The 27,524-nt window shown below is 40.4% G+C and overlaps 1 protein-coding gene across 1 annotated transcript in view; it reads left to right on the plus strand.

Annotated features, from left to right (window-relative positions):
- Positions 1-27,524, plus strand: part of aqp7 (aquaporin 7) — a 157,133-nt gene that overhangs the window by 30,157 nt on the left and 99,452 nt on the right. Inside the window, exons 3-4 of the mRNA XM_039757955.1 lie at positions 1,057-1,194; positions 4,286-4,404. Of these exons, the coding sequence (XP_039613889.1) occupies positions 1,057-1,194; positions 4,286-4,404 (257 nt within the window). The remainder of the gene's footprint in view (positions 1-1,056; positions 1,195-4,285; positions 4,405-27,524) is intronic.

Here is a 27,524-nt window from a genome sequence, read left to right on the forward strand (position 1 = left end):
TCTTTCTCTCTCAATGTGTCTATTGCTGAGGCAAGCTGACAAAAGAATCTGCCTCTGAGATGGGCAAAAAAGCCTGGAGCTGCAAGTTATAAATCAAAGATGAAATAGATATTTTAATTTCGTGTTCATATTAAAATCATAGATAGAACTGAAGAAAATGCATCGCTTTTTTATACCGCACTTACAGAAGGGCTTTCAGCAGGGAGCACACGTCCTCCGGAGAGAGGATTGGGAAGTACGGGGAGGCCGGCCATCAGGTGCTGCCTCACCGGGGGCCGAGGCAGTCCCTTCAGGCCGACAGGGTATGGATGAGAACGTGACCGGACTGGTCCAGGGACGACCTTGGACATGTCTGATCTTGTCAGGACATGCCCTGGGCATGTCTGCGCTTGTTGAGATAAAGGCTGTTACCTGCCAGGGCTTGTTTTTCAGGAGAGGGGGGCTGGGAAGAGGGTGTGGGGCGGTGGTGAGTTCAAGGAGGGGGTAGACATCCATCAAACGGCCCTTGACAGTTTCCTGAACCAATCAGTTACCGGGGACGGGATCAAGGAGGTGTCAGACATCCATCAAATTCCCTTTGACAGAAAGGAGAACCAATCAGGTGGAGGGGGAGGGTTCAAGGAGTAGTCAGACATCCATCAAATTCCCCTTTACAGAAAGAAGAACCAATCAGATGGAGGGGGCGGGTTCAAGGTGGAGTCTGGGCGGGGACAGGGTGCCCTTCACCCATACGCCGACAGGGGGTGGTGCCAAAGGGGCGGGGTTATGTCACGTGAGGGGCCGGGACTTTCTGGAGTGACATCATCGGGGTGATAGGGCAGGACTTCCGGTATTGCGTCATAGGGGGCGATGCTTATGGGGCAGTACTTCTGGTATGACATCATAGGGGCGGGTCTTAAAGGTCATTAATCATTTTGATTGACAGTTTGACAGAAGGTCCCGGGCTTATACTACTCACCTCTCTTCCATATGCCATTAATATGTTCCTCTTAATCCTATATTTTTTTAGAATGTCCAGCTCTATTTTTGATCTGATTTTAGTTCTGCTTTATTTAGGTGCTCACATGAACACTTCAGTGACATTTGCAATGTGCCTAGTAGGAAATCTGGTTTGGAAGAAGCTGCCAGTATATGCACTGGGACAATTACTGGGCTCCTTTTTGGCTGCAGTCACCATCTTCTGGCTTTATTATGGTTAGTGTTGACGTTCTCTTGGCAGAGTGTACTCTACAAACATTAATGCATTTGAATGGTAATGTAATGGCTGGTACAGGGTGAATTCTTACGGCCTGTCTTGCTTTGGGATTGTAAAAGGTTAGAAGACCAAAACTGGTGAGTGGAGTACATCAGTCTCATAAATGTATTAAAAAGAAGCTATTGGCCACAATTTGTAGCTGTGATCAATTGTAGACTATAATGTGAATGTCAACCCTTAAACATTGCGAGACATGATTATCACAAGTGCCAATTCATCTTGGGTACTGCTTTGTTTATCAGATCATCTGTGAGTGGCATTGTACTGCATTTTCTACTTCAGATTAAAATTTCTACCCTGTCACTTTCAGATCAGATTTTTGTATGTTCTTCTTATGACCTTTGCAGATTTTCTCATGATACCTTAGTTTACACCCACATCCTAAATACACAAGATAGGCTTACTGGCAACTTTCAACTGGCCCTGTATGAGAGACTGTTGGTCTGGATATTGTCTGCAAAGGACTACCATTCTGTCCAGGACTGAGCCAATTAGTCTTAACTTTCCCTTCTGTATCTATATTGCCTAGAGGGGGCTGGGCGGTCTCATGGCCTAGGAACCCCTGCAGATTTTATTTTTTTCTCCAGCCGGAGATTTGTTTAGTTTTTTCTGTACTCCCTGGACATCGGGTCTTACTTTTACTCTATGTTAATTAGTTTTCCCTAATTTTATTTTTTTATATATTTTGTGTTTTTTCTCTTTTTTCATCCTGTAAAGCACTTTGAGCTACATCATTTGTATGAAAACGTGCTATATAAATAAATGTTGTTGTTGTTGTTGTAGTCACTGCTGTCTGTATATGTTCCCTAACACCCAAAACTAGAATAGATGTATGAATACCACAGTGGCACAAAGGAAACAATCACTACCTATAAGTCTGAGGGACCTGGGTTCAAATATCAGTCCTGTGTTTATGGAGTTTGCATGTTTTTCTTGTACTTGCATAGGTCTTTGCCATGGAATATGGTTTACCAGAGTCATTCTAAGTAGTCTAATGAAAGATTGTCCTAGTGTGGGGGTGTGCTTGAGTATGCTGTCTCACATCCCATCTAGTCTTGGTTCTTCCATTATATCCGAACTAGGGGGCTTACCCCCCCCTTTTCTGCGCTATGTGCCAACCACTTCCCGTCTCTGCCGCTCACGTTGTGAAGAGGGGGGCTGAATGCACCCCAAGGAGATGCAATCGCTCCTCCGAAACCCCCTTTTAAACAGTGAAACAATGGGAAACAAATACAGTTTTTTATTTACCTCCTCTTTGCTCGATCATCTGCTGTATTTCTGCTGCTGTGATGCTGCCTGATCTGCATCTCGCGTAGCACTTCGAACATTTAAAAGCCTGTACAGCGGCTGTCTTTGTCATCTACTCTTTGCCTTTTATTTCAGGCCATGGGAGTGGTTCAATCTCTTGGCACAAATTCTCGTTTTGCAGGACATGAGTTCTTGATATTTTTTTGTTTATAATTTAAAAACGGAATAAGAATCTGAAAATCTAACAACATCACATTAAAGTTCGATAAATACTAAAAAGAATGATACCAAACATATATGTAGGTTTTAAAATAAGCCCGATTTAAAGCGTGACAAAAACATAACATGAAAATGTCACATAAAATCGGTGCACTTTTAGGCTTAGGATTTTATATATAGAGAGTAGATAAACAGGAGACAGGGGTTGCATCTCCAGTGACCATTGATTTGAAGTAAACATGTCAAGAAACATTAGAAAAGTCCAACTAAAACAGAAATGAAAAATAACGTAGATTTTTCACTTCATTATTTAATTGAATGTACATATGGCAATTTACTGCACTGTACTGAAAATTAATAAAAAATATAATTAGAAAAATGCAAGAGATGACATGGTAAAATTATTTGCCCTCTAACTGTGTTTACTTGTTGCTGCAGTCAAGCTCACAATTTGCATATATGTTTTTATTTGACTCTAAGATAATAAATGATATGATTATAGATATCCTTATGGTTTGAAATTATTTTACTTGTAGTAACTGTAGGCAGGGGTCTTGTTCTTATTCAGTGAAGTTATGAAATGCAAAATGGTCAACAATAATAATTTATAATACATTTTATTTATTTAATACAGTAATCTGTCATGTGGGCATTCAGTGTGGGCTCTTATATACTAGTTACAAGAAAAAATGTTGGTTGACTGAATTTCAATTCAATGAGTAGCTTCTTTCATTTATTTTAGTTGATTTTCTTTTAGATTTGCATGCATTATTCTACAACAATCCAGAAATCATGTCTGCATTTCTTGTAATATCCACAGCACATATGCTGTCCCTGGTGAGCCACTTTTCATTTCACCAGTTCTGCAGCACACCCGCTGGGCCACAACTTTATCTTGACCCACAACTTTTTACTATCTAATCATTAATGGAGCTTTATTTGGTTCCAACTGTAAAAGTTGAAAATCTTTCTTTAGATGTTCAAAACAGGAGCATGAAGTGATGTCCCACTGACTTTGAGACCTCTGCGTGCTTGATTTCTTATATATATATATATATATATATATATATATATATATAGTAATCAAACCATAGGCTGTCATCTTATGTGTCTGGTACTGTTGATTTCCCCATTATAGGACACTGTAGTGAAAGTACTAAATGCAGAAAGGGAAACATCTTCTAAATCCTCGTGTTGGCAATTATAAAGTGGGTACTATACAGGATGGTCTGGGCTAAGCATTCATAAACATAATTGTTGTGAGGTTTCTCTGCCATGTATAAAGGACATGTACACTCTAGATCAACCAAATCTCGAGATTAAAATATTTTCATTTGAAAAAGTAAAACAGTATACTGCTCACATTAATATGGCTAATTTCTTATAAAATGGGACATCCTTTTACCTTAATAAGTTCAAAATAATCAGCCTCTGTAGATTTAGTTCTCAAAAATTCCCCTGTTTGTGAGAGTAGTGACTTTTATTGTTAGCAATTAGAAGTGACAGAAATAATGAGGTGGTTGTGTCTATTTTCACTTTGTCTCTCTGTCCTTCTGTATTCAGATGCCTTACAAGACTACTGTGGTGGAAACTTCACGGTGACTGGACCCAAAGCCACAGCAGGGATCTTTGCTACGTATCCAGCTCCTTTCTTGTCTGTAGCAGGAGGTTTTATAGACCAGGTGAGACATGGTATCTTAATTTGCTTTTAAATGACAGGCCCTAGTTTCTCAAACTGTTAAGCATAAATACAAATATGAAGAATGCACAAATTAAGGGTAGAAGTAGTAGACCTGGTAAAATAATAATAAGAAAAAACATTTGTTCAACACCTAAAAACCAAACTGCTGTCATTGCAGTCCAAAATGGCCTGTTGAAAGAGCAGCCCTCTTTTAGTTTACTTAGTTTCAGCATGTCAATGCAGAACTAATGTTAATTTCTATTTTAAAAAGACAACAAAAGAACAATGGAAAAATACTGTAAAGCACTATAGAGGTCAGTGAAGTCAGCTCAGAATATCACTGATATAAAGCCCCCTTCTTTCCTGGACATACATAATATATTCTGTCAAGGAGACTACTCTCAATTGTTATTCTCACTGTGAATTTAGACCTATGAAGAATTTTTTTTTTTAATCTAACCTTCATTTCTCCTTTATCTCAGAACAACAACATTCCTTACTTGATGAGCCATTTTCTCTTAGGGAGTTACACTTAGCACACTCTCTGTCAAGAATAAGGGCAACATCTATCTCTTAATCATCTATTAATTACTCACAGTTCTGTTCTAGCTTGAACCTTACTTTACTGCATAAACATACAAAGGATGCAACATTATGTCAGAATTATCGACTCCTCTCCTTTACCAATTCAGATGGGTTACTGGATACAATTATAGCTATTTTTTCTTGGAAAGGAATTCATGAGTTGGTACACCCAGACTAGCCTCATAAAATCTTACATGTCCTCAGACATTTTATGCAGATTGCTTCATGTTAATGTTTCTGTACTTAATTTAGGATCTCCCATGCTTTTGTCTTTAGAGGACAACAAAGCTTTTGACCGGCTAAATTGGAACTAACTATGGTCAGTTCTACCTAACATGGAGTTTGAAGGCTTTTTTATCAAGATGAACACTTTATTTCTCTCCATCAGCCGTTGTACTTACAAATCCATTAATGTTTCACCTTTTCCCTATCACAACATAGATAGATAGATAGATAGATAGATAGATAGATAGATAGATAGATAGATAGATAGATAGATAGATAGATAGATAGATAGATAGATAGATAGATAGATAGATAGATAGATAGATAGATAGATAGATAGATAGATAGATAGATAGATAGATAGATAGATAGATAGATAGTGTGAACATTGCCCCGGACACAGACAGGCTGACACACTCAAGTTTCCCAATACACGTTTATTTTTCATCTCTATTTTACAAAAGTCCATGCTCACCAGCCCCAATACCCCTCAGTCCAGGCCAACACAATGCTTTCTCTCTTCTTGTTTCTTCAGGCCACCTCCTGCCTTCTCCAGACCTTGTCCTATCTTCCACCCGACTCTTGTCCATTCTGCAGGAATTGCTGGATATAAGAATGATTGAAATAAATCAGTTAAGTTCACACTTAATTCTAAATGCCCCATAATATTGTTACCACCATTCCTTTATTCATTCAATTTACACTTTTGGGGATATATATACATTCATCTTTAAACAAAATTTCATCCTCAGATAATTTCTATATTATTCATGAAATCATGGGCAGAGTCGAGGCTCTGAGGCTAAGGATTTGTGCTGGCAATCGGAAGGTTGTTAATTAGAATCCCGTAAATACCAAAGGAGACTCTACTCTGTTGGGCTTTTGAGTAAGACCCTTAATGTGCAATTGCCGTCTTGGGTATTACATTAATCTGCATCCAGCCCTGCATGTAGGCCCTACAACCTACAGGGAAAACCTGGGGGTTGGTGGCAGAATTGGCACTCCAGCCACCATAAAGAAACCTCACATTGGTTCCACTCCATCTGAACTAGTGTGATGCTGAGGTGTCACCTGTTGCATGGCTGCACTCAGGTCCTAATCTGGAATCCTGAGTTGGTTTGTCATGTGGTGGGTACAGCAATGCACTGTATCAGCGCATGCTCCTAACCTCTCTCTCTCTCTTTTTTCCTGGTTCCTGGATTGAGTGATTGAGGGTGTGCTAGAGACGTGCTATCGTGAACTTTGCAAACACGAGAGGCTGATGAGAGTTTTTGGTGTTTTCTGTGGTGGTTCATTAAAAGATACGTTTTGCTCTTAAAAACTTGGGTTTTAGTTGCCGCGAAGTAACCGTGTTGGAATTTTTAAAGCGTTTTTACCATTAGAAGGGTTTTTTTTTTTTTATCCCACACAAGAGCAAAAGTAGTAGGGTGCATTTGGACAAGTCACTTGTACTTGTACGTGTACTTGTTCTTGTTATCTGTATTTGAACTAGCATCGAAGAGACAGGGTAGAAAGCAGTAGTAACTGATACCGGCATTTGTAAGCAAATAACTGTGTAGTCGTTAGTTTAAAAGAAAAAAAGGCAGAGGCTGACTTCAAAGCAGTAAAGGGGAAGGTTCAGCAGTGCGCAGGTAAGATGCTGATCAGGCACAAGGGGCTGTAGGAATAGATAAGGTAGTAAAGCTTTATTTATTTATTTAATTTAGATTGAACTGTTCTTAACGGCCCAGAGGTAGAACATTTAAGCGTGCAATAGCGTAAGGGTTCATTAATATGGGATGGTACAAACAGTGCGAGTGGAGAGATTATAAGTAAGGAATAAAAGGAACATAAAGTTAGGAGAACAGGCAGAAAAAATTAAAGTTAACCTCAGAAGGAAAAACAGCAGGCAGCTGAGAAGGAGAACAGTGCAGGAGCATAAGGGGACAGAAGGTGTAAAATAGCTGTAAAAGTTCTAAATGGTACCATTTAAGTTAAATAATTTAATTTTAGGAAAAAAAAATTAAAGCCAATTTTACTAATCCTAAATCAAATTTTAATAATGATGCTAGTGCAATTCAAGTCCTGTTGGATGTTGGACTTTTTAGATGGTGGTTTGGGGGAGCCCATTGTCTATGAAGGTTACATCTGCAGGAGATGCCAGCTGATCCAGCACCTCAAGCTCAGAGACGATGAACTGGAGGAAGAGTTGGCTGGCCTGCATTGTAGTACAGAATTGGTGGACCTGGCCCAGGTGTCCTTTAGAGAGATAGTGTGCACCCCCAAGCAGACCAGACAGGTAGGAATAACTGGGTCATGGTCACAAGGCGTAAGGTAAAGGGTGCACACTGTCCAGGGCATCAACCCCAGAATTAGAAGAGTCAAACCGTTATGAAGTTCGTGTTGAGCTGGACGGTGGAGCCCCAATGGGCTATCTCAAAACCATTTCTCAGAAAGAGAGAGGTTGTGGTAGTTGGGGACTCTTTCATAAAGGGGATTGAAGCACAGGTTTGCTCCAGAGACAGAGTCTTGCACAGTGTGTTGCCTTCCAGGTGCACAGGTGGATGACCTCCCTGAAAGAGTGGATAGGTTCTTGGCCAGAGCGGGGTGGATCCAGTTGTCATTGATTAGTCAGTTCTGTGAACCAAATTCAAACAGTTAGGTGCCAGACTGAGGAGCAGAACTGACAAGGCAGGTATCTCTGAAGTTCTGCCTATGCCACGAGCCAGTCTAAGATTGAGTAGATTAAAAGGCTTAACGCGTGGCTCAAAGCTTGGTGCAGGGTAGAAGAGTATACGTGTATGGGGCATTGGGACTACTTTTGGAACAGATGGGACCTGTTCCACTGTGATGGATTACATCTGAACCGGAAGGGCATCGATGTATTAGAACATTAGAACACTCTAGATGAGAACAGGCCATTCAGCCCAACAAAGTTCAGTCCTATCCACTTATTTCTTCCAAAAAAACATCAAGTCGAGTTTTGAAAGTCCCTAACGTCTTACTGTCTACCACACTACTTGGCAGCTTATTCCAATTGTCTAATGTCTATTGTGCAGGCGTATGTGTACTGGCCTCACTGAATCTCCTGTTCAATTATCCAGCAAGCTAAAAACCCTCATACAATTATTTCAGGAACCACAAAGTGATGTTGAGAATGTTTAATTACACAAATGGTGTGAAACTGTAAATACAAACGCAAACAAACATTAATAAGTACTTGTATAAGTAACATAAAGTAAATACAGCAGCATTTATAACTAAGAGCTTAACAGCTGAAAGCTCAGTAAATTTATGTGTTGAAATATAACATTTACTTTGACATTAACTGACCAAAGTTACTTAAACAAAAGCTATAAAACTAGAAAAAAAGATAACTTACAGAAAATGTCATCACAAGGGTTAACTAAGCAGGATGGTGAAGGATTGTTTGAGAGAACAAACACTGACATAACAAACACACCATGCTTACTGCTGCTGCACTCACTTACTTGCTGTTTCCTGCAGCAGCAGCAGCAGCAGCATTAGGATATTTATGTTAAGGTTACAAAAGTTTGCTAAATAGTTAGAACTTAACTGGTAGTGCCAGAACACTCCCCGCCTGGTATGTTTAAGATACCACCAATGATCCTGAGCCAGACACTTTAACACTAGAAACCCCGAACCTTACGAAAAAACTCATGTTTTGTGTAGTTCTTTGCTATACTAATTTGTTGGCCAACTTTGTGATTTTTATTTTATCTTGGACCTAAAATTAAAATACTTAATCACTCCATCACACAGAATCTTAATGTTTTACATTTTAATTTCTTGTGATTCATACCAAAAACTGTTAACACTAGAATCTCTGAAGCCTACGAAAAAGCTTGTAATCCTGGGCCACCTCTCCATTAGTGTCTTTTGTTTTGTAAATGTGTTGATCAGCACAAGCAGCAAGCAGCTTGCTATCCCATCACCCTCACCGCCACAGATCAACCTGGTCAAAAACTTCTCCCAGCTCAAGTATTGTTTATCTGGGTGTGAGGTGCATGGAATTGTATAGGGTAAATAATATATCCTTATTTCGAACACATGCATTTCATGTGTGTTCTGTGTCTACAACGATCTTGGTAAATGTAGGATGACAGGAAATGCAAGAAATGTTGAACACAAACCTAAAACAAACTTTTTTCATGTTATAGTACTAACAACAAAATTTTGACATTAAGTGTATAATGTGTGAAGACTGAAGTCCAAATATCAAATAATACTTTCACAAAAGATACACGTACACTTCAGATACACTTCAGTATGCAAGGAATGGTACGAGAATGAGGTCAGATGTCTCTTTTTGGGCACATACACTGTCAGATCTAAACAGTAGCATGGAAAGTCACCTGCATACTAATGTCTGTATAGCTCCAGGTGGAAGCTGCCATCGCACTTTACGTAAGTAATCTTTTTCTCAATAAAGAACCTTTGTCAGCATGCCCATGTTGATCAAACAGAAGAAGCTCTGCAGTCTACTTGCGACTTTACGCTATAGGAAGATAAGTAAATAAATTTTGGTAAACAACATTTGATGTGGCGTTCAAGCTCTGTAAGCCCTGCTGCTTCATTGAAGTACATGCGTGTAGCAGGGTAATGGCCAACCTGTTATTTCATCCAAACGGTGACATCTTTCACCTTTACACATGGTGCAGGTGCATTGTTCTTATGTGTGAGTGGATGTTTCTTGCGGGGACGGCTTCTGTTGTCTTTCTCCGATGTAGAACCCTCATCCCCATCTGAGTTCACCTCTGTTGTAGCACATCTTTATTTGTAAACAGCAGTGTTAGGTTTGGGGGTGGGCGTGAACATGTCTGAGAGAATAAAACTGAATAAAAAAAAAAAAAGCTAATCTTTCCAGATACCATAAATTTACACTGACTGTTACAGACTCAAATCAATTGTATGTTTTTATTGTATAATAGTAACAATAAGAGCAGCTTACTACTCAAAATGTTAATTCTGGGAAGCGGGCGGAATCAAACCGGTGACCGCTTGATTATGAGTTCTTACCATTGCACTACCCAAGCGGTCGTGTCAGTGTTGTACCCTAACATTTCTTTTTCTTCGGTTATATTCTTCAATAAAAATGTACTTGTTTTGTTATGTGTATCTTTTGTGAAACTGTTTATTTGAAATTTGGACTTCAGTCTCCACACATTATACACTTCATGTCAAAATGTTGTCATTAGTACTATAACATAAAAAAAAGCTTGTGTTTTAGGTATTTGTTCAACATTTCTTGCATTTCTCACATATCCTGTCATCCTACATTTACATAGATCGTTGTAGACATGGAACACAAATGAAATGCATGTGTTCCAAATAACAATATAATTTTACCCTATACAATTCCATGCACCTCACACCCAGATAAACAAGACTTGAGCTGGGAGAACTCCCCCCAACCGAGTTTAGCTGTGGCGGTGGGGGAATGGGATAGCAGTCTGCTTGCTGCTTGTGCTGATCGATACATTTACAAAACAAAAGACACTAATGGAGCGGTGCAAAGGAATTTTAGGTGACCCCAGGATCACAAGGTTTTTCATAGGTTTCAGGAATTCTATTGTTAATCTGGTGATAAAAGAAAAAACAGTTTTGAAATAGGTCTGTGAATGATTTTTTGTTACTCCTTGCTGAACCACCTTTATCTCAACCTTCCTTATTAACTTTTTTAGGGTGGATGTCGACTTTTATCGACAGGAGATAATGTGGGCGGATGTCGACAAAAGTCAACATCCTGGGATAAAGGGCGACAATCATCTGTTAATGACGACAATACTCACTGTTACGTTAAAGGCATTCCCTCTCTGCTTGGAGGAATGTTAGACTCATTGACTTGGCATCTAATCCTTGCGTGTGCGTGAGTTACGAAATGTAAACAAAGGCAAGATGGCATCAACATCTCACGAGGTAGCAAAGCGAGTGCAGAAAACAAAATACTCAGCAGACGATGTTTTGTGCATTATCGCTGACTCTGACTCTAATTTTTCAGAATCTGATTTTGTTGAGAGTGATCAGGAAATTGAGCAAGAGAGTGAGGAACTGGCATCAGCTGATCGGACACCAGCCGATGCCGCCCCAGCTGATCGGCTGCCAGCTGAGCGCATTTGCACAGCCAATGCACCCACGGCATGGTTTGTGTGGCAGGTATACCCAGACATTGATCCGTGGGAGCCAAACTGGCTACCAGACTTCACAAGACAGCATGGCTTGCTGTTGGACACAACATATTACCAGCCACTGGACTACTTCAGGCTGTTCTTTCGTGAGGCTATCTTTCAGCTACTGTCAGACGAGACAAACAGGTATACAGAGCAATTTTTTGAATCACTGGCTGAGCTTGCACTGCATTCTCATTTTTCAAAGTGGAAACCCACAACCAAAGACAAGGTGAAGGGCTTTGTGGCATTACAAATAGAGATGGGACTAGATTGGTGATATAACTTCAGGGAGCATTGATCCAAACGTGCTTTGACCCCTGTTGGCTTCGGACAGGTTATGCCACGTGATAGGTACGTGCTCCTGCAAAGTTTTATTCACTTCTGTGATAACAAGAAGCAAATCCGAAGGGTTGAGCCAGGCTATAACACCATGTATAAAGTTCAGCCCCTGCTTGACATTGTGGAACCAACATTTAAACAGTTTTATCAGCCTGGCCATGATTTGTCTGTGGATGAATCAATGATAAAATACAAGGGCCGCCTTTTTTCCACCAGTATATGCCAGACAAGCCCACAAAGTATGGCATAAAGGATTTTGTACTGGCAGAAGCAAACATTGGTTTCTGCCTGAAAGTAATTACATATACAAGAAAGTATTCCTTTCAAAGAGAAAACTGTCCCTTGACAAGTCAGGTTGTGCTGGAGCTGCTTCAGGGCTATGAACATTTGGGTCAAGTTCTGTACATGGATAATTTTTATGCATCACCAGAATTGTTCATGGAGCGACAGAGCAGGAGAATTGGAGCTTGTGGCACAGTGAAGGTGAACAGGAGACACATGCCTTCACAGCTGAAGCCAGACAGGCTGATGATGAAAGTGGTGACAATAAGGTTTTCATGTGGGTGGAAAGGCCATCACAAAGAGCAGTGCCAGACAGATTGACTGAGCACCACTTTCCTGCAACATATGAGGACAAAAAATACAAACCTGACTGTGCTGTGTGCAGCAACAGATAATTGAAAAGGAGGCACCAGTGCAACTTATACTGTAAGCAGTGGAATGTGGCAATGCATGAAATTGGCTGCTTTGAGTGATATCATACTTTGCAGGACTTTGCTATGTAACATGTATGTGATATGTATGTGAAATCATAGTATGTGAAATCATATAGTATGCAGACACATACAACATGCAAGACAGTAACATTTGCCAAAAATAAATATTTTTGTTGAGTTAATGTGTTAAACCATTCCTTTTTAAAAAAGTCAGTTTTTGGAAAAATGTTCAGCCCTGGGAGAAAAGAAACAAAAATAAAATTAGCCCTAAAAAAGTGAATCCATCTTTCCTGGGTACAGCCTTCATTATTATTCCCATATGCCTTTTTATCCTTTTGACTTGCTTCTCCTTCAGGAGGACAGCATCATCTTCTTTAATGTCAGGACATTTTATTATGCCATTTCTGTCATGTATGCAGAGTGCTGAGGTACTCTGTTCTCCACCTGCGCCATAATTCCTCAGCGAGGTATTGGACACGCTTCCATTGGTGTCTCAACATCTCACCTGTGCCAAAGTTACTCTGAGACAGAAAAGGTGTGCCTATTTTTTGGGTGAGCAGCAAGGAGTTAGGATGTTCAGGATCATTGGAAACAGGAACCAGGGGATGTGCATTAATTATGGCTTTGACATTAGTGTCGTTAACACTTAATGAGTAAGTCGTGCATGACCAGACTGCAATGGAATGGAGTCTAATATGTGTCGTACCACTCTGATCGTGCATTCTTACACTCCCTCCATATGCGATGAATGAGGAGGGTTGAAAACCCAAGTGCATCCTTAATCTTGTAGGTACTCCTGCACCTTGTCTTTCTTTGGAGCTTCCTTTCCTAATTCTCTGCAGGTACCCATAAAATTGGTACCACAGTCTGAGATCAATTGTTTTGCTGGACCACGCATTGCAAAGAAACACCTTAATGCATTAGTGAAGCTGGAAGAGCTCATTTCTTCAACAACTTCTATGTGGACTGCTCAAGTACACAGACAAGTGAAGAGTACTGCCCATCTTTTACTGTTTGCATGACCTCGTCTTGTGCGTCTTGTAGACACTTCCCATGGGCCGAACAAATTTATACTCACATATAAGAATGGGGGATGCATTTGGAGCCTTCAGCTGGCAGATCACACATTTGATGTTCATGTACTTTGTCTCTGAGCTTCCTGCAAGTCACACGCTGGTTTGGTACTTTACCTATGCACTGTTTGGCACTAATTAGCCATAAGCCGCTTGCTCTGACAGCACCCTCAGTGAAATACCTGGTGTTGTACCTTTTGGTGGTGATACCTCATAAGACGAGTTGCAACATGATGGCTGCCATGGATGATGAAAGAGTTAGTTTCTTTTGATTTGAGTCCAGACTGATTGATGCGCCCAACAATGCGGAGGAGGCTGCTGTTGTCAATGATTAGATTCAGCTTGATGAGGGAGCTTTGTGAGGGAAAGTACGATTTTACCCAAATGCATCCGAGTTCTTTTAAATATACATCATGCTGCACACTTCTGGTGATTAAGTTTTCAGCCTTTACTAATGATCCATCTGAGATGCTTTTCTTCCAAAGCAGTCAGCAATGTGGCAGAGATGAGCCACAGCCTTGACTAGTGATGTCCATCTAGAGAAATATTCCCACTATTTTTAGTTTAAGTGACTCTCTGAGGCGTGAGTAGACAGAGAGTTCACTTTAGGCCGGATATCTACATCTCTTTCTGGGTTGATGAGGTCGAATCTATTTTGTTCTTCTGGCATTTTCTGTAGTGGAAGGCAGGTACAGTAATCCATGTTGAATCAGAGAGCTTGGAGGCTGAAATGGAGCATGAAACATGCTCAGCAAAATTTTGATCTGTTGGCACATAATGCCACTAATTAGTTTGAGAAGACCGCAGGATTCGTTACATAGACACTGAAATGTCTGGATTGATTGTGAATATAACCCAAAACCACCTTAGTGTCTGAGTAAAAACTTGTGGAGTTTAGCTGGAGATCTATTTCCTCACTGACAACTTCCACAACTTCCACAGCTAGCACCACAGCACATAGTTCCAGCCTGAGCACTGGGAGTTCAGGTTGGGGGCAAGTCTTGCCTTGCCGAGGACAAAGCCCACAGCTATTTGATTGTCATGGCTTATGACTTTGAGATAAGCCACAGTAGTAATGACGTTAACAGAGGCATCTGAAAAAAAGGCACAGCTCAATGTGCAGGACATTAGAAGGAGAAATAGCAGAATATACTGTATATGGGGTATTTAAATGTCTCTGAGGCACTACAGTGAACTCTGCCATTGCACCCATTGTTAATGTATGCTCTCTGGAAGGTTGGCGTCCCAATCATTGCTATGTCTTGAGAGTTCTCTGAGAAGTAAGTGTTCCCGGATCATCACTTGTGCCAGGAAACCCAGCGGATCAAAAAGACTATTGACCATTGAGCATACTCCTCTTCGAGTATATGGTCTCTGAATTTCAGGTGCGTAAAATGTAAAAATGAATCACATAATATTCCACCTCATGCCAACACTTCGCTGATCGGGTGGGTCAAGAAGATCAATTGCTTCCAACACAGTGGGGACGGACATTACAGCATTATCCATGAATAAAACGGTACACATCACTGCCATATTATTTTTCTCCCTCTTGTGAAACTCGCCTCAGACCATAAATGGCCACAGCAGGTGAGAGACTATTACCAAAAACATGCACCCTCATTCATTGGTCAACAACCCTTATGTTCAAATCACTGTCCTGATATAATAGGAAGCACAAAACATCCCTGCAATTTTCTTGCACTAGAAAACAATGAAACATTTGCTGGATGTCAGCAGTAACTACAACAGGGTTCTTCCTAAATCTTATAAGGATACCCAACAGGCTATATTATTCAAGTCCAACCCAGACAGCAGCACATTGGTAAGGGAAACCCCTTCAAACCGAGCACTAGAATTAAAAAGCACACGTATTTGGGTGGGATTTTGCGTGTGGTACACTCCAAAGAAAGGCAAATACCAGTACTCCTTACCATCTTGAACTGGAAGCACAAGCTCTGCATGACAGCTGTCCAACATCTTTTTCATGAATTCCAGAAAATGAGCTTTCATCTCTGGATGTTTCTCAAGGCTGTGGCTTAGAGATCTAAACCGATTCATAGCATATACACAATTATTAGGTAGTTGCCTCCATGGTTTGCCAAAAGAAAGTGGGGCCACCCAGCTGTTGCGAGAGTCTTTAAAGAATTCATTCTCCATACTTCTGAGAAATAAAAGATCTTCCATAGAAGGTGCATGTTTGTGATCACTTTTTGTTTTGTAGAGCACCGATTGCCCAAATCTTTCACCAATTGTTGTGGTCAGATGACCTTCACTAGGAAAGCGGCAGAAGAGCTGGTGCTGCCCAGAAGGAACCTCTCTTTGACCATCATATGGCTCTCACATAGGCAAAAGTGACTTGATCTGCCATTCTCCAAGATTTAAGGTTTCATGCTAGTGACCTCTGAAGGCCTGTGTGTACCACCCAGGCACACATCACTAACTATTATCCAGCCCAAGACCAACTTCTGGGCATATGCTGCATCATGAGGCCCATTGATCTGTTTATATTTATTTATTTATATTTTTTGTACCCGTCCCAGCAACAGTAGAATTGCTGCTTCTGTATCCTGATGTGTTATTTCATAGGTTATTGCCTTGAGGTGATGGTGGTTGCAAGCAGCTTCTGGAGTAGGAATTTCATCGCATTCTAGGAGAGTAGTTATAGGCAGGGACATTCTGTCAAACTGTCAATCAAAATGTTTAATTTACCTTTAATGGCCCCGCCCCTATGACGTCACACCGGAAGTCCCGCCCCATATGCCCTGCCCCGATGACGCAATGCAGGAAGTCCCGTCCCTTCATCCCCTGATGACGTCACTCCGGAAAGTCCCAGCCCCTCACATGACCTAGCCCCGCCCCTTTGGCACCTCCCCCTGGCGATGGATAAGTAAAGAGCACCTAGTCCCTGCCCAGACTCCACCTTGAACCTGCCCCTGGCACCTGATTGGTTCAGGAAACTGTCAAGGGCATTTTGATGGATGTCTGCCCCCTGCTTGAACCTGCTTCCACCCCACACCCACCTGCATGCCCAGGAAACTGTCAAGGGCAGTTTGATGGATGTCTACCCCCTCCTTGAAATCACCACCACCCCACACCCACTTCCCAGCCCCCCTCTCCCGAAAAACAAGCCCGGGCAGGTTAGAGCCTTTACCTTGACAAGCACAGACATGCCCAGGGCATGTCATGACAAGATCAGACATGCCCAAGGTCGTCTCTCGACCAGTCCGGTCACGTTCCCATCTGTATCCTGTCAGTCTGAAGGGACTGCCTCGGCCCCCAGTGAGGCAGCACCTGACGGTCAGACTCCCCACACTTCCCAGTCCTCTCTCCGGAGGATGTGTGATCCCTGCTGAAAGCCCATCTGAAAGGGCAGTATAAAAAGCAAAGCATCGTCTTCAGTTCTATCTATGATTTTAATATGAACACGAAATAAAAATTATCTGTCTCATCTTTGCTTTATGACTTGCAGCTCCAGGCTTTTTTCCATCTCACAGAGAAAGAAATGAAGCACACCGAGATCTGCTCGCAGGGGCCATCAGTGGATGAGAGCAGGTCTCGGTGTGCTTCATTTCTTTCTCTCTCGATGTGCCTATTGCTGCGGCAAGCTGACAAACTGTCTGAGCCAGCCGAGTGCGATCACACCCCGTTTCGGACCCCTCCTTGAACCCTCCCCTGCACCTGATTGGTTAAACAAACTGTCAAGAGCCGTTTGATGGATGTCTGTCCCCTCCTTGGACCCACTCCCACCCCACACCCATCTGCTTGCCCAGGAAACTGTCAGTTTGATGGATGTGTGCCCCCTCTTTAAACTTACCCAGGCTTTATTCCCATGCCACAGACAGAATCTGCAGTAAAAACAGCTTTAGCGGTGATTCAAGCTTCCCATCTCACAGAAAGAAATCAAGCAGCCCAGCTTTTAGCTGACCCCCTGCGAGCAGGCCCTGCTCTCTCTCTACACACAGAAAGTAAAGTCAAGTATGGGAGGACTCTGTGAGTTCACGTGCAAACAACTGAGCCCGCCCGTTTCCAGCACCCATCCCCATAGCTTCTCACTTCAGCTGTGCAATTCACAAGCTGACAAATGATGTAATCTCCCACCCCCAAACTGCACCCACGCTGCTGAGGAAATTCTTTGAGGTCCTTTGAAGCACCCGGAGGACATTTTTCATCTCTTTTAAGGGAGTTTTGGATCACCCTTTTCAGAGAGCCATCTCCACTCCAATTATTTTAGACCGATTTCTCAACTATCAACTTGCTGTCTGCAAGTTCCCTTCCTCCGGCCCCAGCCTGTTCGTGAGCGCCCAGATTGTCTGTCCAGGGAATTTACTTCAATTTTCAAGATGATGCATGAGATAAGTACTTCGCTATCAGCCTTGTAAAAATCACACAGATGTATGCCGCAGTTCCCTTTTAAATCATGTTTGAGACGTATAAAATATCTAGCCTGGGCTGATTGGTGTCTGATACCAAAAATGTTCACATATATACAGAGCTTAACTTTAGGGCTTATTTTCCGAGGGCTGTCTAAAATCAGACAAAAGACAGTTACTAAAAAAGAGCAAAACCCTAATGTCCTTAATTAAATTATCCTCCTGGCTGAGTAATGAACCACGTCCTGTACATGTCGCGATGCCAGCGCATGCCAGTCATCCCTTACACTATACAGTATAACATGTTTGGTTACTCATTTTGTAAGTATAATATAATGAAGTTATTTTTAAAAGTAACCCCACACTGCTCAATAGAGACAGATTCCACGTGTGTTTTTGGAGTTGCTGTGGTCAGTGATTTTTTAAATTTTTGGCCTAGCTCATTTCTATCACCTAGGAGTCTTTTGACAAAGGAAAACTCTGTAAGTACAGTTGTGCATTTAAACTGAGATTTATAAGAAAGCACAGGAGGTTACAATGCATCCAGAAAGTATTCACAGTGTATCACTTTTTCCACATTTTGTTATCTGACAGCCTTATTCCAAAATGGATTAAATTCATTTTTTCCCTCAGAATTGTACACACAACACCCCATAATGACAACATGAAAAACGTTTACTTGAGGTTTTTGCAAATTTTTTTAAAATAAAAAAAACTGAGAAATCACATGTACATAAGTATTCACAGCCTTTGCTCAATACTTTGTCGATGCACCTTTGGCAGCAACTACAGCCTGAAGTCTTTTTGAATATGATGCCACAAGCTTGGCACACCTATCCTTGGCCAGTTTCTCCCATTCCTCTTTGCAGCACCTCTCAAGCTCCATCAGGTTCGATGGGAAGTGGCGGTGCACAGCCATTTTAAGATCTCTCCAGAGATGGTCAATCAGATTCAAGTCTGGGCTCTGGATGGGCCACTCAAGGACATTCAGAGTTGTCCTGAAGCCACTCCTTTGATATCTTGGCTGTGTGCTTAGGGTCATTGTCCTGCTGAAAGGTGAACCGTCGCCCCAGTCTGAGGTCAAGAGCGCTCTGGAGCAGGTTTTCATCCAGGATGTCTCTGCACATTGCTGCAGTCATCTTTCCCTTTATCCTGACTAGTCTCCCAGTTCCTGCCGCTGAAAAACATCCCCACAGCATGATGCTGCCACCACCATGCTTCACTGTAGGGATGGTATTGGCCTGGTGATGAGCAGTGCCTGGTTTCCTCCAAACGTGACGCCTGGCATTCACACCAAAGAGTTCAATCTTTATCTCATCAGTCCAGAGAATTTTGTTTCTCATGGTCTGAGAGTCCTTCAGGTGCCTTTTGGTAACTCCAGGCGGGCTGCCCTGTGCCTTTTACTAAGGAATGGCTTCCGTCTGGCCGCTCTACCATACAGGCCTGATTGGTGGATTGCTGCAGAGATGGTTGTCCTTCTGGAAGGTTCTCCTCTCTCCACAGAGGACCTCTGGAGCTCTGACAGAGTGACCATCGGTTCTTGGTCACCTCCCTGACTAAGGCCCTTCTCCCCCAGTCGCTCAGTTTAGATGGCCAGTCAGCTCTAGGAAGAGTCCTGGTGGTTTCAAACTTATTCTACTAACAGATGATGAAGGCCACTGTGCTCATTGGGACCTTTAAAGCAGCAGAAATTATTCTGTAACCTTCCCCAGATTTGTGCCTCGAGAAAATCCTGTCTCGGAGGTCTATAGACAATTCCTTTGACTTCATGCTTGGTTTGAGCTCTGACATGAACTGTCAACTGTGAGACCTTATATAGACAGGTGTGTGCCTTTCCAAATCATGTCCAATCAACTGAATTTACCACAGGTGGACTCCAATTAAGCTGCAGAAACATCTCAAGGATGATCAGGGGAAACAGGATGCACCTGAGCTCAATTTGGAGCTTCATGGCAAAGGCTGTGAATACTTATGTACATGTGCTTTATCAATTTTTTTATTTCTAATAAATTTGCAAAAACCTCAAGTAAACTTTTTTCACGTTGTCATTATGGGGTGTTGTGTGTAGAGTTCTGAGGAAAAAAATGAATTTAATCCATTTTGGAATAAGGCTGTAACATAACAAAATGTGGAAAAAGTGATGCGCTGTGAATACTTTCCGGATGCACTGTATAGTGAGGTGTGCTGGTTTAACTAGAGGTAGGGGATGTAAGAAGCGCTTTTCTGCACATACGAAGTTCATCGAACTAAAATCATGTTTTTAAAATCAGCAGCTTTAGCTCATGCTAATGACCTCATAAATGGAAGCCAACAGCTCAGCATGCTTTTATAGTTCACAAAATAGCAGAGCTAATTACTCGATCTGCTTAAACTAATGATCAAATATTCGGGTAATTCTTAATGAAACACTAAAGCGTTAGTGAACAAAAATACATGTTCAGTAGCCAAGGAAAACGACCGGCTGCTTTAACATGAAAATAAAGCATCTAAAATCATCTTTGTAAAGGTCCAGTTTTAAAACATTATAAGAAAAATCCTTGTTTCCAAAAAAGTTCTGCCCATTTTTCCAACAGTTCTCTTGACCGATCTTTGGAAGCATCAGTGCCTTTCTGATCACATCCACCCCAAACATAGCATAGAACTTAATTTCTGTACTCATTTTAAATGATAATAGCCAGTATAAAGTCCCTAAAGGAACTGGAGACATCTGATATCTTCTTTCATATATCTTTTCTTGCCAGCCAGTCATTGAGATTTTGCTTACAACACAAATGTACGATTATTTTTTCTCAAATGGCCAAATCTTTGGCCTGCTAATCATGAAAAAAATAAATACGAAAATAAATCAGATTTTATTCTCATGACACTTTATTTGCATATTTTATTATACCTACTTAACGTTTATCGACATTTATCGATCTCTATATTTTTCTGTATCACAATGTAGTTTAAGTTAATTTGTTTTGGGTTCAATAGGTGTATTTTTCATATTTTTGATTCTTGTTTTCTTTTTTTTCACATCTTCGAGTCCCTAGCGGGGTCAGCCCACAGTTTGAGGACTACTGTTGTAGGGTTTTATTTGTAAAACACTCTGCGGCATTTCAAGCTAAATCAGATTCCCTTGTTTATTCAGCCGTCCATCAGTGTTCCATTTTTGTTATAAATTGTATTTAGTCTCTTTTTATTTACTAAACATTTTATATGATGATTAGAAAACAGTTATCTTGTTCAGGCTTTAATTTAAAACAGCATTTTCATCAACAGGTTATAAACACTTTGGTACTCAGTGGGCTTTGTATAATACCAAGTTTTAAAAATTCTGTTAATGCTTGTTAGTAGCCCTCCATTTTACAGCAGTTATGAACCCCTGTAAATAAGAACGGTTATAGCAGGTTATAGGAGCCTACACACTACAGGGCTGATGCTTAGGCTTTGGACACGTTAGGCCAATCAGGATGGAAAATGTTTTTAGTGAATAGTTACATCATATTTATTATATGCGTCAGCACAAGGATTATAATTTTACTAAAACAGTGAGGGTTATTCTTTCTTTTTGTTAGTCCAGGTGACATAGGACAGCTGTCATTGAAAACTGCTTTTCCCCTCTATTTGTGAAAAAGCATACTTTGTTTTAGTAGCATTCATGGTCCTTTGAAGCACCCGGAGGACATTTTTCATCTCTTTTAATGGAGTTTAGTATCACCCTTTTCAGAGAGCCATCTCCATTCCAATTATTTTAGACCGATTTCTCAACTATCACCTTGCTGTCTGCAACTTCCCTTCCTACGGCCCCAGCCTTTTCGTGAGCGCCAAGAACGTTTGTCCATGGAATGTACTTCACTTTTCAAGGTGATGCATGAGATAAGTAGTTTGATATAAGCCTTGTAAAAATCACACAGAAGTATGCCGCAGTTCCCTTTTAAATTATGTTTGAGAAATATAAAATATCTAGCCCAGGCTGATTGGTGGCTGATACCAAAAATGATCACATATTTACAGAGCTTAACTTTAGGGTTTATTTTTCGAGGGCTGTCTAAAATCAGACAAAAGAGCAAACCCAAATTTCCTTAATTACATTGTCCTCCTGGCTGAGTAATGAACCACGCCCTGTACATGTCGAGATGCCAGCCCATGCCTGTCATCCCTTACACTATATACTGTATCATGTTTGGTTACTCATTTTGTAAGTATAATATAATGAAGCTTTTTTTAAAAGTAACACCACACCGCTCAAGAGAGACAGATTCCACATGTGTTTTTGGATTTGAATGTAAGTTTGAACTGTGATTCCAAGAGTCAACAAGTGTCTGCAATCTTCTTAAATACGAGTCAAAGGACCAGGGTTTGTGCAGGGATCACGGACACTAGACATTATTATTTCAAAATGAAACATTGACTTGCCCCTATCACAAAGATAAGGCAGTAAAAACTAAAATTTACAAATACGAAGTCACAGAGGAGATTAAAAAACATCTTAAGACCGCACACTACAACAGAACCTACGTGTTCTGCGGTATATAATCAGCTAAACTGTCATCTATGTAGGCAGTTCCACGGGATTGTAAAGAGTTGGGGAAAACATTATTTAACATCTGCTAGTATGAGGCTAATTAACATGAGACGGTTATTGTTAGAATCTTATCTGGCACTAAAAGTGAGGCTTGTGTTCCTCCTGATTCAGGAACAACATTAAATACTGAAGTTTAGAATATGAACTAGACTGGTAGTCTTGATGGTAAGGACATTTGTGCCAAAATAAATAAATAAAGTTAATTATGAAGTAAATAACCACATGAAAAAGTGGAGTGATTACAATTTGAAAAACTGCCGTGATGTATAAAAACATTTGAAATAAATAATAACCTTTTTTGACATGCACAGTCTGGAAGAGTCTGAATATGTCTTAAAGAGTTCATTTTTAAATAAAACTTAAAAAGGCAAATTAAAAATATTAAAACTGAATAAAACACATAAGTATCATTTAATGATATCGATTAGGGCTAAGTATTATCAAGCACCGGAATCTATTTATAAGGTTTAGTTATAAACAAAATGATTGATGGCATTTTGCTTTGAAATTAACAATAGTTTGATTGAGCTTTAAGAATTAGAATGCAAGACAAACCTCTACGCTGTATAACAAAATGTTGCTGTTCCACAAGGAGTATCTCAGATTTCTGTTTTATTTTAACCTTTTGAGAAGAAGCCCCTGGTCAGGGAAATATACCACCTATATTGGTATAGATATAGATAATCTAAGATATTTTAGAATATGGCCCTGGGCGCTAACCCCATGATTCTGACAAATTAAAGGTTCTGCACTTAATTGTCCAACTTCCTGTGGGTGCTATGGATCTTGTAGCTATGGATCTTGTAATGGAGTCTGCAAAAGATTCTATAATCTTTACTCTGTAATGGTCCATATAACGGAGATCTAGCGACTGTGTCCGCAGTGTTAACCAATCATAGGACATGATGTTCAAAATTCACCTAGGGTTTTTCAAAAGAGATAGGACGAGTGTGGCATGTGTTCTGTGTTCTCTTTTCTGTATTAACTATTCACAGTGACCATAACCCCGAGACCTTAGGTTTTTTATGTCGAAGTACCTTTAGCACTGACCCGAATAAGAGACATCCATCAAAATGCTCTTGACAGTTTCTTTAACCAATCAGGCTGGTGGGGCGGGAGTCTCTTTTCAAAGAGTATAAAAAACTTTTTCAACGACGTGTTTTGAATGGTTAACAATCAGTATCTCTCCAGCTATTTTCCTGATCAGCCACGGCGGTCTACGGAGCAGACGGACCCCTACGATGGCCTGTTTTAACCTGAGGCTATCGTGCCTCCGAGTACTGTGCACCTAACAGCTAGCCTGCAGACCAGCCTTCTCGGCCAGACCATCTTATGCCTTCAACTGCCCAGATCTAGGGGCCTGAGCCTCAGGTATCTGCCCCATGTAATCTATATTAGTCGGATAGTTTCCTGGAGAACCGCGCAGTACCTGACATTTTTGTACCTGCTCTCATGATGTTCCGGGGTTCCTAGCAGGGTCTGAGGACATAGCCATTCAGGCTGTGCAACAAGAAGAGGCCGTGGACGACCCGGTAGAGGCTCCGGCCAATTGGAATAAGAATGGGATTATGCGGGCACGACCCTTGAAAAAACTGACGGACCCTGGGTGAAACATTTCGAAAGGCTCTGAAGCTGGGCAAGTGTTGGATGGCGGCTCTGCCGGATAGAATAACGGATCGGCAACTTAAAAGTACCAGCAGGGATGTTGAACAGAACGACCCAGCCAGACACAGCCTACGGGTCTGTTCGACACTGATCGGCTCAGCAGCAGCAGCGACTGTATGTTTTCCGCAAACCATGGCTCAGGAACTCGATCATCAAGACTCTGAGCTGCTTCCACATCTTTCTGCTTTTTTTACCACTTTTATACAAAATGCTGTTGACGACCTGAAAAATGAACATTCTATTCAGGAGTCGATCGTCTAAGCCTTTTATCACAAGGATGCTGACTCAAAAATACGTGAAATAGCCGAGGCTAGACCTGATGAGTCTGATGGACCTGAGGAGTTTTACGGGTATACAACCTGGAAAAATCAGATGAAGTGTCTGAACTGAATGTCCCGGTGAGATCATATGTTTTTGTCAGGTTTTAATCACACTGTTTAGTTGTTATGTTTTGAAGTGGTTGGTAAAACCTCCCTGAATTTTAATATTGTTTTTGAAAATGATCAATAAAGGACCATTTGATTTTTTAACCCTAACCCTAATTTCTTTCACCGTTGAGGATGGTGGGTTGTTGAAAAAGTTTTTTATACTCTTTGAAAAGAGACACCCGCCCCACCGGCCTGATTGGTTAAGGAAACTGTCAAGAGCATTTTGATGGATGTCTCTTATTCGGGTCAGTGCTAAAGGTACTTCGACATAAAAAACCTAAGGTCTCGGGGTTATGGTCACCATGAATAGTTAATACAGAAAAGAGAATACAGAACACACACCACAGTCATCCTCTCTTTTGAAAAACACTAGGTGAATTTTGAACATCATGTCGTATGACTGGTTAATACCACAGACACAGGCGCTAGATCTCCGTCATATGGGCCATTACAGAGTAAAGATTATAGAATCTTTTGCAGTCTCCATTACAAGATCCATAGCACCCACAGGAAGTTGGACAATTAAGTGCAGACCCTTTAGTTTTAAAATCATGGGGTTAGCGCCCAGGGCCATATTCTAAAATATCTTAGATTATATCTATTTAGTTAGCATGTCGGCACTGTTCATTTTCAATATAGGTGGTATATTTCCCTGACCAGGGGTTTCTTGTCAAAAGGTTAAAATAAAACAGAAATCCGAGATACTCCTATTGGAACAGCAACATTTTGTTATACAGCGTAGAGGTTTGTCTTGCATTCTAATTCTTAAAGCTCTATCAAACTATTGTTAATTTAAAATCAAAATGCCACCAATCATTTTTTTTATAACTAAATTAAATAAACCTTATTTAAACTCTGCCCCTGACTTTGAACCCTGCACAAACCCTAGTCCTTTGACTCGTATTCAAGACGTTTGCAGACACTTGGAATCACAGTTCAAACTTACATCCCCTTGACCCTGAATGCTAATAAAACAAAGGATACTTTTCACAAACAGAGGGGAAAAGCAGTTTTCAATGACAGCTGTCCTATGTCACCTGGACTAACAAAAAGAAAGAATAACCCTCACTGTTTTAGTAAAATTATAATCCTTGTGCTGACGCATATAATAGATATAATGTAACTATTCACTAAAAACATTCTCAATCCTGATTGGCCTAACGTGTCCAAAGCCTAATCATCAGCCCTGTAGTGTACAGGCTCCTATAACCTGCTATAACCGTTCTTATTTTCAAGGGCTTATAACTGCTGTAAAATGGAAGGCTATTCCCAAGCATTAACAGAATTTCTAAAACTTTGTATCATACAAAGCTCCCTGAGTACCAAAGTGTTTATAACCTGTTGATGAAAATGCTGTTTTAAATTAAAGCCTGAACAAGATAACTGTTTTCTAATCATCATATAAAATATTTAGTAAATAAAGAGATACTAAATACAATTTATAACAAAAATGGAACACTGATGGATGGCTGAATAAACAAGGGAATCTAATTTAGCTTGAAATGCCTCAGAGTGTTTTACAAATAAAACCCTACAACAGTGGTTCTCAAACTGTGGGCTGACCCCGCTAGGGGGCGCAAAGTAACAAAAAGGGGACTCAAAGATGTGAAAAAAAGAAAACAAGAATCGAAAATATGAAAAATACACCTATTGAACCCAAAACAAATTAACTTAAACTACATTGTGATACAGAAAAATATAGAGATAGATAAATGTTGATAAAAGTTAAGTTGGTATAATAAAAAATGCAAATAAAGTGTCATGAGAATAAAATCTGATTTATTTATGTATTTATTTTTTCATGATTAGCAGGCCAAAGATTTGGCCATTTGAGAAAAAAATAATCGTACAAATCGTTTGCAAGAAAAGATATATGAAAGAAGATATCAGATGTCTCCAGTTCCTTTAGAGACTTTATACTGGCTATTATCATTTAAAATGAGTACAGAAATTAATTTATATGCTGTTTGGGGTGGATGTGATCAGAAAGGCCCTGATGATTCCAAAGATCAGTCAAGAAAACTGTTGGAAAAATGGGCAGAACTCTTTTGGGAACAAGGATTTTTCTTATAATGTTTTAAAATCAGACCTTTACAAAGATGTTTTTAGATGCTTTATTTTCTAAAGATGCTTTATTTTCAAATTAAAGCAACTGGTCATTTTACTTGGCTACTGAACATTTATTTTTGTTCACTAACGCTTTAGTGTTTCATTAAGAATTACCCGAATATTTGATCATTAGTTTAAGTAGAAAGAGTAATTAGCTCTGCTATTTTGTGAGCTATACAAGCGAGCTGAGCTGTTGGCTACCATTTATGAGGTCATTAGCATGAGCTAAAGCTGCTGATTATAAAAACATGGTTTTAGTTCGATGAACTTCGTATGTGCAGAAAAGCACTTCTTACATCCCCTACCTCTAGTTAAACCAGCACACCTCACTATAGCCTCCTGTGCTTTCTTATAAATCTCAGTTTAAATGCACAACTGTACTTACAGAGTTTTCCTTTGTCCAAAGGATCCTAGGTGATAGAAATGAGTTAAGCAAAAAATTTAAAATCACTGACTGCAGCAAATCCTAAAACACACGTGGAATCTGTCTCTCTTGTGCGGTGTGGGGTTACTTTTAAAAATAACAATTATATTACTCACACGTCTAAAATTATCCAGATTTTGGGTTGCTATTCTGTATTAAAATAATTACATTTAGCAAAATGAATGAACACACCGTTACAGTAAGCTCCTGGAGTCTGTCTCTAACCGGTTGTCCAAATGAGTGTTTATAAAGCAAAAATGTTACGTTATCTCAGCCTTTTAAAAACAGGTGGCTCCGTACAGAGAGAGGCCGTTTCGAAAGAGTAGGCATTTCACAAGCTGGTCCCTTCTGCAAGTAGTTCAGAATACTTTTATTATGTCAGAGTTAATGCACCACTGGCCTGCGCTTTATAGCCACTCCTGAATACTCTCAGAGGAGAGGCCC

This window comes from Polypterus senegalus, chromosome 7 (assembly GCF_016835505.1).
Source record: "Polypterus senegalus isolate Bchr_013 chromosome 7, ASM1683550v1, whole genome shotgun sequence".
In the NCBI taxonomy this organism is placed as follows: domain Eukaryota; kingdom Metazoa; phylum Chordata; class Cladistia; order Polypteriformes; family Polypteridae; genus Polypterus; species Polypterus senegalus.